Genomic DNA, 16,001 nt, shown 5'->3' with positions numbered 1-16,001 from the left:
ATGCATCAAAGCAAGTGAGCCGTTTGAGAGCCGGCTCTCTTTAATGAGTTGAGCCGAAAAGCCGGTTCTCTAAAAAGAGACGGACTTCCTTTCACTTCACAACTCCCACATGAAATCCGATGTTTTTTAAGACAACATATATTTCAAATTTACTCAATCAACCCTGACTGTTGTTTTCAGATCAGAATGACTTACTGCGTTTTAATTCAGGTTCGGCGATTGCGACTTGATGATTGTATCCAAAGAAAATTCAAAACTATGTTGTAATGTAGGCCTACTGCTCTGCTTTCGCTTTGTTCACGTGTGATCGGAATAGAGCATGATGGGAAATCCCCAGGCGGCAGACGCATGCGCACAGTAGCATCAAACCGCTCGCTTCGTTTGCAACAAAAAAAACATACCGAGATAGAGGCTACCGCGGCGAACTCGTTTGACTTGATTGATTTGCCGTTTCGTGATAGTCCGTGTATACCGGATGGTACCTATAATTGACAAATTTGCGTTTTTCCGTACAGATTTTCTTGTACGCCGTACACGTCTTAAAATGCATAATAAACGTACTTTGTACGGCAAAAACGTACAGGTTGACAGGTATGTGTTATCCATCAAAATAATAAAATAGTTTTTCTAATTCTTCCAGGCCACGCCCCTCGGTCAATACGGCCCGCCACTCTAGTTGGAAATATATTGAGTAACGAGTTGATTGTTGAAACTTATACCTGAAGACTTCCCTGTATTTAAACCCCAATAATAGTATAGAACTGGAATAGTATACTCATAAAAAACCTCCACGTTTCCATTCATTTTTTTCCTCCCGTTTTGACTCGCACGTGTACAAGATTTTCGCCACACCCACTGCGCCGTGACGTCACCATCGCCTATATAAACTCATTGAGTGCAGTTCTGCCCGGACATGCCAGATAGATTCAGTGGTGTAAAACGAACGTTTGCATCACGAATAAAACCTTAATCTATCTTCAGAAAAGAAAACAAGAAAGGAATACTCTTTTTTTTTTTTTTTGCTTGATGCGTTATTTTTGACGCCACAAATGGACATCGGTTGCTTCGCGGCGGCGCAGCGTCTGTCGTGCCACGCCATGAACGCGGATTTAAGCCACAAAAACGCCGCCGAAGGAGGAGCCCAGCCGGCCGGACGAACCAAATCTGAATCTTCCAAATCCGAACTGGCCCAAGTAGTCACCGACATCCGAACCGGACGTCTATACAGTAAAGGAAAGCTTCTTGGAAAGGTACAGGGCGATTTTTCGGACGTGTGACGTAGTGTGTGGCGTTTACGTGTCGCGGTTGTGTGGGGGAAATGAGACCCAATTGGGTGGAGTCCAGTCTGATGGGGTTTTTTGTCAGGCAATTTTTAAATTTATGTCCACGTTTTTGTGTTTAGAATTCATTTTTGGATGCTATTGTATCAACACGTTGCGCTGCCAAGTCATGTCCCCGCCGTGTTGCCGCAGCGCCGCCGACCGCATCAGCTTGACGGTTAATGAGAATGCAGCAAGTCTGCTATCGTGCAAACACGCGGATGTATTTTGATGTATTCTGTTTTTTTTTTTTTTTATGATCATGCATTAAAATCACATTTTAAGATAGCGGATTTTGATTTCAATTATCAATCGCAGGTGGCCATTTCCTGCACCAATTATGAAAAAAAGATGGGTGCACCCCCAACCCCTCAATGTAGTTGTGTATCTAAAATCTAAATGTATTTGTAAAGCACTTTTCAGAATTGCAACTCAGTGTTGTGTAAAACATTCAATGTACCAGAAGTAATGGTCCCCCCACCCAACAATCTGGCTCATATAAACTGACAAACGCGATGGTTAAAACAATAAAATATATAGATTAAATGTTTCTCAAGCTTTTTTTTTTTTTTTTTTTTACCTTAAGCAGTTTTCATAATTCAAAGGATGTCCAAATGATCCTAGGTTGTTTTACTGTATCAAGCAAAAGTAACCTTTAAAATGAGCATTAAGAAATCTGCCTTCGGAACCATTTATAAAAAAACTAACTTTTAATCATTTTATTTATTTGTAAATTAAGAGAATAATCAAAATTTGTAAAATTACATGCACACCGTTTGTTGAAAACGGATTCCCAGGTAGTTTGATTATATTTTTTCCTAGGGAAATATCTAAAAAGAGCAAAACATATCCTATTGGTAGGACTTTTTTGTTCTAACTTTGCTGTATTTTTTCCAAGTGATACAAGTTATTTTGATGTTTTATGTGTACAGTCTCTAAATTGTTAAACTAATTCTTGGCACTGGTTTCATGTTTGATTGTTTTGTTGAAGCTTAAATTATGTTGCCTGAAATGTAGTGTTAGAGCAGTTTTTTTTAAACCAGTGTGCCGGGGCACACTACTAGTGTGCCGTGAGACCTTGTCTAGTGTGCCGCTGGAATTTTATCTTTCCAAAAAATCAGGCCATTATTCAGTATTTTTGCTATCTTCAGGCGAGGAACTGTAATAGTCATCCACATCAGTAGATGGCAGTAGATTTTTATGTACTTTTCATATACTAATCTGCTCATGAGGTAGCACAGTACATTTAATAACTTAATTTGTTTAACAAAGCGGTTTACGATTGCACTTTAAAAAATAAAAACAAATAAAGCACATCATTCTTTTTTATTTTAAGTATTATTTTTTTATATACTAATCTGCTTATGAGGTAGTACAATGAATATTTGACATAACTTAATTTTCAAATACTTTCGACGGACGGTGTGCCTCAAAACTTTAGTATAAATAAAAGTACCTTGGTTAAAGGGTTGAAAAACACTTAGTTCTTTTTATCATTTACGGTCATCGCGCAGGGTTCCCTCTTAAAGATTTAAAGCATTGAAATCGTCATTCTATTGACATTAAAATATCTTAAATGCAATTTTTCAAAAAACACAATCCACATCCAGGGAACAATGCTGCGACACTCGAAATTGGTCATGTATATATTGCAGTGTTATGTTTTACATTTAATGGTGATAGGAATGAGTGGAGATGTGTTGTAAAAGGATAGTAGGATGTTTGGACGCTTTCTAAGGGACGGGCAGGTCGCCATATGATGCGGTAGGGGTAAACCAGTGAAAGCTGTCGGGCCCTGCTGTTGAACAAAAGAGTGTGTTGTCACCCTGACCCGAGTGACATGGCCGCTTTCTTGTGTCCCGTTTCATCTGGAGGGACGAAAGCATGACCAACTTAGGTGCCGAGGTGCCTAACTTGTTTGGGCATTTGGGTTGGCCATGGTCCAAAAATGTTTTTTTTTTTTTTTTTGCTATTTTTTACCTTTTTTATTTTCTTTGTTACTGTATGTGTTTGTCTTGCTGTCGGTCACCCTTCTTAAGGGATATGACCTAGGTAGGTAGGTAGGTAGGTAGATAGAATGTTTTACATCGAACCAAAGTCATTTTTCATGCAGCAAGATAAAAAGGCTTCATAAATGAAGCAAAAGAGTTCTTTGGAATTAGTAGTCATTTACCAGTTTTTATTGAGGATCCATGAAGTACTGTAAACATCCTTTTATAAAACTATCTATAAAATTTTCAATTGGACCAAAAATAAGACTAATATTTGTTTTAAAATCTTTTAATGTGTTTTTTTGTTTTGTTTCAGTTGTGTTCTTTTTGTCGAGTTGGTCTTAAATTTTACTTAAAAATGCGTTCAAAAAGTCTTGAATTTAACTTGCCTTAAGCTGTAAGGAACCCTGTCATGACTTACTGAAATGTTGCTGTGATTTTTAAATTAACAATAAGTTGACCCGTTTTACTACGTTTTTTTCTTTGTAGGAAATCAACATTGTTGGCTCATTTTGTGTAATATCCAGTGCAACTAAATCCTAACGTTTTTTCTGTTTTTTTTAATTCATAGTAGGATGAGAAAATGATTTAAGATCAGCAAAACGGTGTGCAATATTTTTACTTTGTTTTGCAGTGTGATATTAAAACGGCGTCATCAAATATATTGTACTACCCCATGAGCGGTTAATTGATGTGTAAAATATTCATTTATAAATAAAAATGCTAATCTGCTGCCACCTACTGATATGGATGAATGTCCTTCATATTGGCTTGCTTTTTCCTTTTCCACAATGCCTGGAAAACACTAATGTGTTCTATCTAAATGTAAATACTGGTTAACTCTTTTCCAGCCCAAGAGGTTTGACTTAAAATGATGTACCTCAAAGTGAGGTTGTCAGTCCCTAAATTCAAATACTGGCCAGTGGACGGTTTTGACATCCCTCGTTGCTGCCAAGATGAATGGCTTTGTTAAAAATGTACCCTGCAGAAAGATTTTTGCTCACTTCTCTCTTCTTTGATTTATCATCTGGACAGTTTATTATTGCCTCGGTAGAAAATCAAGCACAGGGTGTCTCGAGCTTTGTGTGGATGAGAATTTAGCGGTTTAATAGAACACTTTAATGTGCAGCTTGGTTGCTTTATCAAAATATATTCTTTATGGGGCCGTGTACAATGTGTGGTATATGGTTTTTAGATAAGTGCTGTGTTTCAACAAATAAGCCCAAATGATTAACAAGCTTGATAAATGCAACTGAAGCCAACATACATTGGATGGTATCAAATAATCAATGGTCTAAAAATTGACGTTGCATGTATCTCAGCTGCTAATTTCCGTATATTCCGGTCGATTAAGTGTCAGGTTTTTCATAGTTGGGCCAAGGGTGCGATTTATACTCCGGTGTGACTTATGTTTTTTCCTTCTTTTGATAAATTTTTTGGCTGGTGCGACTTATCATGTAGTCTGGGTAATCCAGTACAGTCACACTCATTCTGTCGACTCTCAAATTTCGTTGGGGCACGGTCTATTTTTGTTTTCTTTGGTACACTAATTTTTACCTATAGGCTTGAATGCCAAATTGAAATGGTGAGAAACTGAAGCTTTGCTGGTTACTACACGATTGGATCTGAGAATGTATTAAAGCCTTGATGTCGTTCCAGTTGTGAATATGTCTCAACAATCCTGAACCTGGAATGGTTTAAGTGACATGTGGAGGAAATGTTGGCTTTCCCCAAAAAAAAATTGTTTTCAATTTTATTTTCCAACTATTTTCATTCAGCGGGCTGCTTTAAAAAGCCGAATTTTAACTTGTATGTATGTGGTTTGTAGGCCCCCGTTTCCCCATACCTGGGCTAGACACCCCTTTTTTTCAAATCAAAACATTGCTTTAAAGGTCAAGTTTGAGTTACTTTGGGGTTAAGTCGTGGGTGTGTGTTATGCATTCTTGCTTTAAAGCAGGGGTGGGCAAAGTACGGTAAGTGGGCCACATACGGTACCCTCAGGCCCGCTAAACAAAAACTGTACAATCTTCAGACTGGGGCGGTAATATAAAGGCAAACAAGGTACCACTGATCAAATACTGGTACTGGCTTTTCAATCTGTCTCTTCAAATGAGGATAGTGAAAATGTAATGATGAAATTCATGAAAGAAAAAAGTCCTACCAATAGGAAATACGTTGTTTTGGGTGCAACTCATGTCCCAGGGGTCCCCTCCCATGCACCAGCTACATTTGTCTTTTTTTTGCCATTTTTCTTTATCTTTTATTAAGACATTTTCACATCTCACGAAGAAAATACTCTGCATCATTTTGAGTTCAATGCATATATATAAATTCAGTGCTTAAAAAGGGAATAATACATTACTTTGCTTTAATTCTGAGTGTTCAAAAATATTTGGTGAAATTTCGAATTATAAATGGAAGATGCAAAAAAGGACTAGACTTCTGAAAGTTTTCATTAATGTATGAGAAACACCGGGTAGGCATACATTATATTCTGATGTTTTGACGTGGTATCTGATTCAAAACGGACACAAAAATCACACCCAAATTTTTCCTCCTGGCCCCGCCCCTCTGCAAATTTTTTCAACCCAACGTGATCCGCGAATCAAGTTTACCTACCCCTGCATTAAAGTGTTGCACAGCGTTTGTTCTAATTCCAATTGTCATTTTGTACTCCCCAGGGTGGTTTTGCACGATGCTACGAAATGACGGACCTGTCCAACAACAAAATGTTTGCCGTCAAGGTGATTCCCCAGAGCAGAGTGTCCAAACCGCACCAAAGGGAAAAGGTATTAAAGCTACTGCAGCGTTTACGCCACAAAACGGATGGCTCATTGTGTCTTTATCTTTCCAGATCACTAATGAAATCGAACTGCACAAAACTCTTTCCCACAAGCACGTAGTTAAGTTCTCTCACCATTTCGAGGACCAGGACAACATTTACATCTTTTTGGAGCTTTGCAGCCGCAAGGTGAGGTTGATGGGTGTTGTTTGATGACCGGATTAAGGTAGCGGTCGTGTCATTGCTTTGTCTTTCTCTCGCTGCAGTCGCTGGCGCACATCTGGAAGGCCCGACACACGCTGACCGAGCCCGAAGTGCGGTATTACCTCCGGCAGATCATATCGGGCCTCAAGTATCTCCACAGCAAAGGAATACTGCACAGAGATCTGAAACTGGGTATGAAGAGGGAGGGGGGGTTTATGATAGGAATGTTGCAAACGCATGTGCGAAGGCATCCAGAGTATTTGCGCGACTTTGACCGGCACTGCGGTATGCTGACGTGGTCAAAACAAAGAGCGGCTTTTATCTTTTCCAGGCAATTTCTTTGTGAATGAAAACATGGAACTGCGCCTGGGAGACTTTGGCCTAGCTGCCAAGCTGGAGACCGTCGAGCAAAGGAAAAAGTAGGTTATATATTTTTTAGTTTTTTGTAATTTAAAACATACAGTAGAGCCCTCGGATGCAACATGAATCCATTCTGAGGTGTGGATTGAAATCGCGGAATAGTAGGGGATGGAAATCTATGGTAATATTACTTCAGAACCCCCAGTGCCCCAGATAAAAACATAAAAAATAACATTAGAGATAGATAGATAGATAGATAGATACTTTATTCATCCCCGAAGGGAAATTCACTTTTCCAGCAGCATCCCTGAGCTGAGAACAATCAAATAACACGGGAGCTGCATTAAGCGCTGCTTGTATGAAATATCCTAGCATACGATTATATACCATTATACATGTAAAGGAAGAAAATGACTCCTATTTACCTTTGGTATGATGTGACCTTGAATTGGTGCAATGGAGTTAGCAGGTCAAGTCATTTTTATTTGTATAGCCCTTAATCACAAAAAGTCTCAAAGGGCTGCACAGATCAGACTATTGCAAACTATTATTACTGACTATTATGACGCCATCCCTTCATCTAAAACCTATATGAGAGCAAATAATACACATATTATCAACATAAAGTATAGGTGGCTGCAGAGGGGGGAGAGACGGCGGTTTGAAATTAAAACTGATTTTAATACTTCCACTGTCAAAGATGGTCATGCCCTTTAATCGCTTTATTTTTAATAATCGCTAAAGTCGTTCAGTAACAGCCATGCCTGTCAGCAAGGGTAATGATTCTTGTGCCATCTTCATATCTCTTAATAATTGCAAGCTTCATCTCCATTATTGTCATGATTTAACTTCCCCTTTATGCTTGGGACCCATAGCTAATACAGTACAAAAACCACCGGAATGTATTGCCGATTTGCCAATTCTTTGAGATTTAGAACTAAAAGAAAAATAAATTTTGGGAGGCAGTTCAGCCAATCACATTTTAGCGTATTTTCATGATGCTGTGTTGCAAACCAGTAGCAGACCAGCATTTTGTTTGACAGCCTGATCGCCGACAGGCATCTTGCAGACGCAAGAGTAACATAATATGCACCAAGTCCACAAAATTTGAATTTTATCGTTTTTATTTTTGAGTTATGGGCAAACAAGATATTTTTTTGGCATTGTATAGTGTTTCCGTAGTGCAGTCACATTCACATTCGCCTAAGGCGCGAAAGGTACCCAGTTCAAGCCCGGGTGGAGGGATGGGTCCCACCAGGTTGTAAGACAATCCACAGGACTATAGTTCTGTAAAGATTGTCTGGAAAACATGTCACTCCTTGAAGTGACAACTTCGTTAGGCAGTGACGCCGTATCCCTGGGGTCTACTGTATCTTGGAATTATTTTTATTATTTTAGCGTTTGATTCATTGCGACATGAAATGCATCGCAGTTTTAAAATACCTGAAATAGCGGAATTGGGTCCAAAAATTTGCAAAGATGCTGTTAATGTCAACAAGGTGTCACAATAACGATAAAATCAAGGTTTCTACCCAGTGTTGTAATTTGGCATGAAAACAATGCAAACTATTTAGGCTTACTCATGTTGTCCTCCGGGGGTGCGGGGTGGGAGTCATCGGTTGCCGCTGGCATACCTAAAGACTCAAAACATTGCGCTGAATCCCTTGAAGCGCTTTCTTATGCTGTGTATCCGGATTCCTGGAAATTGGCCAGCGAGATTACATAAACCTTGAGTTTAAAGAGCTCAATGTCCTGCTTGGCATTGTTTTCTGCGCTTGTGTAACACGCGCAACCACGCTACTTTTCTCGATCACCCACTTAAACCGGTTTTCAAGCCGAGCATGTTGCCGCATAATAACAGAGCGTAGAAATAGTTCTGATCTCCTCGGGTGGGCAAGGGCACGTTTTGAATGTTTGAAGAGTCCTTAATACAATCTTTTTTTGCACCCCTCAGAACCATCTGTGGAACACCCAACTACTTGGCCCCCGAGGTGCTCAACAGGCAGGGCCATGGCCCCGAGTCGGACGTTTGGTCGCTTGGATGCGTCATGTAAGTCAATGGGCTTGGTGTGCGTTTGTGTTGGGCTTTGCTACTTTGTGTTCTCAAGGTTGTTCTGTCAATTGTGAAACAAAGGCATAATGTGTCTAATTCGGATTTTAAACTCTTATAATTGTGCATTTATCTATGTATTACAGTGAAACCTCGTTTACCGCGGGGGTAACGTTCCAAAAATATCTCTCGCTAGTCGAAATTTGTGGAAAAATAATTGTATTAAACTCTTAACAATTAAATACTGAAAGAACAAAACCCGTTCTACGGACTCAAAATTTGTTTAACATTTAACAGTACTTATGTATTTATTTATTTATTTTTTTAACTACTGTACTGTAATTCCTGGTTTATTGCGGTTAATGGGGCCCAGAACCCCCCCTTGCAATTTGCAGAAATCTGCTAAGTAGCCCCCCACCACACTTTTAACATGGGAACTGCCAGCCCTCAATCGCAGTAATTGTCAAACGGGGAACAATGGATCGCTGATGCTCGTGTGCAGTTCATTTTAAGCAGGCCACAATGGCACTCCTCAACAGCCTGACCTGAAAAAAGTGCGACCTGCTGGCCCCTGCTTTTAGCAATAGCCAAACAGGGATAATGGAAAGCTGACGCAAGAGTACTGTTCATTTCAAGCGGAAAGAACAAAGAGCTTCCGCACATGATACCAATTTGTCTTCTCGGCTTTTGCTCTCATAAATTGAGGACTGGGGATAATGAATGGTGACCAAAACAGTGCATGCAGGTTATTTTACGCAGGCCATAATGGCAGACTCCGGTGACCTGAACCGAAAAAAAATGTGCTTTGGTGGCTCCTGCTTTCGGCAAAAGCCGACCAAGGATGATGGATTGTGGCCACAACCGTGCATTTCATTTTCGGTGGTCGAAAACGGCACGCCTCCTGACAAAAGTGCCTTCTTTCAGTCCTCGCTCGAAGCAATATGGGATTGAGGATAATGGATTGCGCCTGCAAAAGTGCAGTCGCACTTTAGGGAGAAAAACAGTAATGACAATCAGCTGCCAGATTTTTTTTTTTTTTTTTTTTTTTTTTTTTTTTGTGTGTGAACAATATTTTATCTGTTTTGCCTTCATGGATTTGAACACACCTTTTGTTTCTCGTCCTTCCTGCTGCTGTCTAGGTACACTCTGATGTGTGGCAACCCCCCCTTCGAGACCCTGGACCTGAAAGAGACGTACAAATGCATCAAGGAAGTTCGCTACAACCTTCCCTCGGGGCTGTCGCCCGCCGCACAGAAACTCATCTCCGGCATCCTGCAGAAAACCCCCAGCGACCGACTCACCTTGGACCAAATTCTCAACCACGAATTCTTCACCAAAGTAACAATTGATCCCTTCGAGAAGGAGACAGAGCCAGACTACTTTTTAACCAGTTGTTGTTTCCCCTGTCAGGGTTTCACTCCAGAGAAACTACCCCCCAACAGCTGCGTCATGGTGCCCGAGCTACACCCGCCCAGTCCGGCTAAGAAATTCTTCACCAAAGTGGCCAAGAGCCTGTTTGGCAAAAAAAAGGCAAAATGTGAGCAAGAGGCGAGCCCGGACGATGTCCGTAAATAGTGCGGTGCTTAATTGGATTCTTGGTGTTGCAGTGGAGAAGGCGCCTTGTGAGGAGAAAGAGGACAAGGACATTTCCAAGCTGGTGTCCGGCATCGTCAAGTGCTCCATCAACCGGCAGATCAGCTACAAAACGGTCGGCCCAAATGAGGTGAATCACATTTGCAGGTTGTCAGATTGGTTATTCAGTAAAAGGTCAAAGTAATTTTCAGGATGGGCTAGGGTCTGATGAAATGAAACGCAAGGGCCACTTAACAGATTCAATTTGTTTTTTTTGTTTATTTCCTTTTATTTATTTCTTTGTTAAACCCAAAAATCCTCCTTAGTAGGGATTCTTAAATGGCAAAAAAAAACCTTTGGTGGGAATTTTTAAATTGCAACACTGTTTTTGCTGGAATATTCAAACAGCAACAACGAAGTTTTTTGGGAATTGGGGTTATTTAGAACTCAAAAACCTTTTGTTGAGATTTGTTTCTATTTTTACACAGCAAAATACTTTTTGTTGCCTTTATCCATCAGATAACAACATGTTGGGATTATTAAACCTCAAGATACTTGGTTTGTATTGTTAAGCATCCAACTTTTTGGCGTTGGGATTATATAGAAACAAAAGCCTTTTTGTTGGGATTACTATCTACCTATCTACCCTGGTCATATACCTCGAGAGGGGTGACCGACAGCAAGATTAAACACATAAACAAAAACAAAGACAAAGAAAAAAGTGGAAAAAAACACACACAAAAATTAAATGTCCCCCAAAAAAAAAAAATTGCGGTTATCAAACAGCAAAACCATTTGGGGGAATTATTAAACTGCAAAAAATCTGAGTTGATGCTGTTGAATTGCACTAATCTGCAATGGAGATCCAAAACTTGTTTTGATAATTCTACCAATCCCAGTTGAAATGTAGCACAAGTGGTTGAAATATTGGTGGTGTTTCTGATTAATAGTTTGTTACACGCATATTTCCCCTCTAACTCCGCCTGCTGATATCCACAGGTGCCCACGCCCACCGGTCATCTAGTGAACTCGGTGCCCCTGGAGCAAACACCTGCTGAAGAAGAATCTAGGAAGTCGATCTCCCGCTCCTTCAAGGGCACCGTGGCCAGCAGCTCTGAACGTAGGCAGATTTTTTAATTTTTATATTTTGAACCCACTAAATCATCGGTCAGGAACCTTTTTGACCCAAAAAGCCATAAAAGCAAAAAAATGTTTTAAAAAGAAGTTGAGAGAGCCCCATCCTATATTTTCAGAAAAAAATTGAAAGAACTGCCAAACACGCTCTCTAGACAAAAGCTAATTCCTCAGCACATTTTATTTCACTGTGTGTCATTTGATGATTTGATCAAATGTATGAAATGATAATAATGCCAAATCAATGTAAATATGCCATTTACAATTTGTCTTCCACCTTAAATTTAGAGTGTTGTGGCAATTTTCTTCCATGAAATTTGTCCTTAACAGTTTCAAAACAATGTGCATGCAAAGTTCTTTTGTAAAAATGTCACAAATGACTGCAAACGATAAGCATATCGTCATATTCACTTTCGGTGTAGACTGCACTGAGCGAGAAAGAGGGAGAAAGAAGTGCCTTGTGCTGTGTGCAGGGATCCGCCCACCTGTACTGCTCACCCAATCAAAGTCTTTTGCCAGCGTTTTTATTTATCAGTTTAAATGGTTTCTTATCCAACTTCTGCATTAAGTTGCTTCGGCTTTATATGGACCAAAATCGGGATGAAATCACTTGACTTTGGAACGCCACAGAGAGATGTGCAATAGTTAGATTTTATTTCGGAGCCATATGTACTCATGAAAAGAGACATATATGGCTCCAGAGCCATAGGTTCCCTACCCCTGTACTAAATTGTAACGTATTCCTTTTTTTTCTCCAAGCGTGCGATGATGTAATCACTCCGTCTGCGGTGGCCGAATCGGCCATGAAGGTTCTCAACAGCTGCTTGGCCGTCATGCCCGCGGGTAAGCTCCGCTGGAGGCTCGTATTACTCGGGATTGCCTTCCACTTTTCTTTTATTGAGTGTTTGCCGTGGTTTGTGCAGCTACGAGCAATCCTCCATGCCTGTCTACGCCGCGATCCTTCCTGTGGGTCACCAAATGGGTGGACTATTCCAACAAATACGGTTTTGGCTACCAGCTGTCGGACCAAAGTATCGGGGTGCTCTTCAACGAGGGCACGCACCTCAGCCTTTGCGACCAGCGCAAGTGAGTAGGAGAAAAAACCCCCTGCAGGACTTCATGTAAATGTCAAAAACTAAACGTTGCTTGCGGTTCCTCTCAGGACCGTCCACTATTGCCTGACCGACAACAAGCACTTCAGTTTCCCCGCCTGCTCGCTACCCGAGCAGCTCCGGAGCCAGAAACAAATCGTGGAGCTCATGGCGAATTACATGGAACAAAACCTCATGGAGGTATGTTCAAAAATGAGGTCATGGCGTCTCCAGACGAGTCGGTTGAACCCGTTTTTGTTTACAACCAGGGTGGCGACATTCCTTGTCATGAACAAGTTGCGGGTCCTCCTCCGCTACTGCTGCAGTGGGTGAAGACGGACCATGCACTCGTCATGCTTTTCAAAAACGGAACGTTACAGGTGAGTGCACAACGGGAATGTCCAAGTTTCAGTGCGCTCTTCTGATAGACTGCCAGGATAGGACGTTAATCCCTTCTGAGGAAGGGATTAAAATTGACGTATAGTTGGGGCATAGAAACCTGCACTAATTAAAGTGTTCCCAAACCACAGATAAAAACAATAGAATAACAAAATTGTGGATAGTAAGTACTATTTATGTCTAGTATACGTGTGTATGGTCAAATAGCACCTACATGTAAAGGAAAAATAATAATGATTTACCTATGTGTGATTTGACAAGCTGGTTGAGTGGAATAGCCGGTGGATGCAAAGCGGGGAGGAGATGGCAGGTTGGACAAAGAAGTGCTTTCGGGCTGCAGTTGTGTTTCGCTTCTATAATAATTCCGTTTTTTGTTGGGACGAGTGAGTAAATGAAACTAAATTTAAAAAAATATATTCGTTTATGTGTTTAAATTAATTGACATCAATCCAAGAATATTACTTTTTCTCCATATTGTAATTTTGGAAAGGACAGGGCCGCTCTTTTTTAAGAATATAAATGAAACATAATTGAAAGAAATATGTGAATAAATTCAAACTAAAACCTTTACATTAAAAAATAGCGCTGCAGTTTTGTTTTTGATAGGACAAGTAATTACAAAAACGATGCAAATCCAATCCTATTTTTTTCCCCCCGTATTATAAGAATGTAGCAGTTTTTAAGCCATTAAAATATGTGCTTTTATTGTTCTCTCTCCAGGTGAACTTTTACACGGACCACACAAAGCTCATCCTGTCCAAGTCTTCAGACTCATACCTGCTGACCTACATCAGCCGGGAGCGCGTCTCCTACACGTATCTCCTCAGCGCTCTCAGCCAATCGGGTTGCACGACCGAGCTGCGGCACCGCCTCCGCTACGTTCTCCATCTCCTGCAGCATCATGCCGACGCCTGAACGCCAGAAAACAAAAACGGACTGAGAAAACTGTGAATCCCGAGGACCGAGGCAGCTGATATATTTACGAGTAGATGATGCGTTAGCCTCCAATATTTGTGCCTGTCCAATTTTCTTTTTAAGGTAGAAGCGAACGATTGGACTCCATGACAGATGCCGAAAAAGCGAAATATAGAAATATATATATGAACACACTTCTCCTACTTGGTTTGCATGGCGCCAAGTGAGGCAACCCTGCTTTCTGCCTCTCCTAGACAAAGTTGCTGTGTTGTCACCATGGTGGTCGTAAGCCCCCCCCTTTTATAACACCTCCCTAACAGTGGTGCACTCCCTTTTCCGTTTCTGTGAGAAAAATGGGCCAAAATTAGATCACGCCATTATCTTTATTTACTTCACAGATAAAAGTGAATGTATACAAAAACCACTTACTTGGCTTGCATGGTGCAAAGTGAGGCAGCTCCTTGTCTCGCCTCACCTAGACAAAGTTGCTGTGTTGTTACCCTGATGGCAACTTGTTTTTTTACGCTTCCTGACATTGCACGTGTTTTCAGTTTCTGTGACAAAAAGAGCCAGAATCGGATAGTGTTTGTATTCTCCTACTTGGTTTGCATGGCAACAAGTGAGGCAACCGCGTTTGGCGACTCCCCTAGACAAAGTTGCCGTGTTCTCACCATGGCAACAATGGCAAGCCCTTTTTTTTTGCCGCTTTCTGACACTGGTGTTCTCCCGGTTTTCACTTTGTGACAAAAAAAACAAAATCAGATTCGGATCATGCCATTATTCTATGTTAGCATGGTACCACGTGAGGCAGCCCCACTTCCCACCTCACTTAGACAAATTTGCTGTGTTCTCACCATGGCAATAGTGAGAACTATTATTACTTTGCCGCTCTCTGACAGTGGTGCATTCTGTTTTCAGTTTCTGCAACCAAAAGTCAGAATCGGATCATGTTTTTCTCCTACTTGGTTTGCAAGGTGCCAAGTTAGACAGCCCTGCTTCTCGCCTCACCTAGACACAGTTGCTGTGTTGTCCATTGCAACAATGGCTAGACCTTGTTTTTTTTTTTTTTAAATTTTTTACAGCTTTCTGTCATTGGTGCACTCGGTTTTCATTTTCTGTGTCATAAAAGAGCCAGAATCGGATCACGCTATGATCTTTATTTACCTCACGCGCGCACTCGACATTCTCGACCATATTTGGACAGTGAGGTCTCAGAGAGAGCTTCTTGTTCTGCCTCGTTGCTGCACTTGTTCTGTTTTTAAGGAGCGTTCACCGACATGGTACTTGAAGGTAACACCGTAATGCACATTTGTTTTCTTTTGTTTTTAATTTGATTTTAACGACTACAAAAAGGTTTTTTTTCTTTCATCGGATTTTAGTACGGAGTTTTAAGGTGTAGGTCGTCCGGGAAATGAAAAGGAGGAGACGAGGGAGGGGTGCAAAGTGCCTTTCTGAGGGATGTATGTATAGTGCAATAACCAGCCTCACTCTTACGTTTTGTGAATGTCGAGCAAACGGTCGGACTCGTAAAAACACCCCGACAAAGCTACTAAAATTGCCGCTTTCAACGGAATATATACCCCCCCCAACCAGGAAATAAAACATCCCACTGTGACCCTCGTTTACATTCTCGACCCGAAGCTGTGACCCGAAAGGCGAAACGTCTCGTGCAAGTGTCGTGGGGTTGAAAGTCTTAATTTTTTTTCCGGCACACGGTGTCCATTTAATTTATCTTTTGTATTTATTTTGTTTTTTTTAATTTATTGTGTATGATGTAAGGTGTTGACACATGCTCAATTCCGCTCACTTTTTTGTATGTATTATGTGGGATTGGTGATATGGGACAAAAATAAAGGTTATTGAAAAACGGAGGAATGAAAAAAAGGTTTTTTTTTTTTTTTTTTTAATGATTTTTACCAAGTAAGGACAGCACAGCATTAGTGGTGAAGTGCATCTGCGGCACAGTTCTGAGGTCAAGGGTTCAAATCCAGCAACCAGCTTTCCTGTGTGGAGTTTGCATGTTCTCCCTGTGCCTGCGTAGTTTCCTCTAGCCACTTTGGTTACCTCCCACTTTCCAAAGACATGCATGTCAGGTTAATTGGCTGGTTGTAATTGTCCCTAGATGTGAATGAGTGAGCGAGTGAGTTGAGTGAGTCTGTCCCAGTGTGCCCTGCAACCGGTTCA

The 16,001-nt window shown here is 40.9% G+C and overlaps 1 protein-coding gene across 1 annotated transcript; it reads left to right on the top strand.

Annotated features, from left to right (window-relative positions):
• Positions 1-896: 896 nt before the first annotated feature.
• On the top strand, positions 897-15,688 carry plk3 (polo-like kinase 3 (Drosophila)). The gene is made up of 15 exons (XM_088345663.1): positions 897-1,250; positions 5,992-6,099; positions 6,165-6,281; positions 6,359-6,488; positions 6,628-6,715; positions 8,611-8,706; positions 9,846-10,044; positions 10,117-10,243; positions 10,314-10,429; positions 11,278-11,398; positions 12,172-12,255; positions 12,336-12,498; positions 12,575-12,704; positions 12,773-12,883; positions 13,623-15,688. Exons 1-15 carry the CDS (start codon positions 1,050-1,052, stop codon positions 13,815-13,817), a joined length of 1,986 nt encoding a protein of 661 aa, XP_088201789.1. The 5' UTR covers positions 897-1,049; the 3' UTR covers positions 13,818-15,688.
• Positions 15,689-16,001: the final 313 nt, after the last annotated feature.

This window comes from Urocampus carinirostris, chromosome 1 (assembly GCF_059441175.1).
Source record: "Urocampus carinirostris isolate Australia breed hairy pipefish chromosome 1, RoL_Ucar_1.0, whole genome shotgun sequence".
NCBI lineage: Eukaryota > Metazoa > Chordata > Actinopteri > Syngnathiformes > Syngnathidae > Urocampus > Urocampus carinirostris.
This window is presented reverse-complemented; position numbering and strand designations above follow the sequence as displayed.

What these genes read in the sequence shown, in the direction of transcription:
- plk3 (XM_088345663.1), top strand. Translation starts at nt 1,050, where the DNA reads ATGGACATCGGTTGCTTCGCGGCGGCGCAGCGTCTGTCGTGCCACGCC. An exon ending in CGTGGCCAGCAGCTCTGAAC is followed by an intron (nt 11,399 to 12,171) that starts GTAGGCAGATTT and finishes TTTTTCTCCAAG; the next exon opens with CGTGCGATGATGTAATCACT. An exon ending in TGGAACAAAACCTCATGGAG is followed by an intron (nt 12,705 to 12,772) that starts GTATGTTCAAAA and finishes GTTTACAACCAG; the next exon opens with GGTGGCGACATTCCTTGTCA.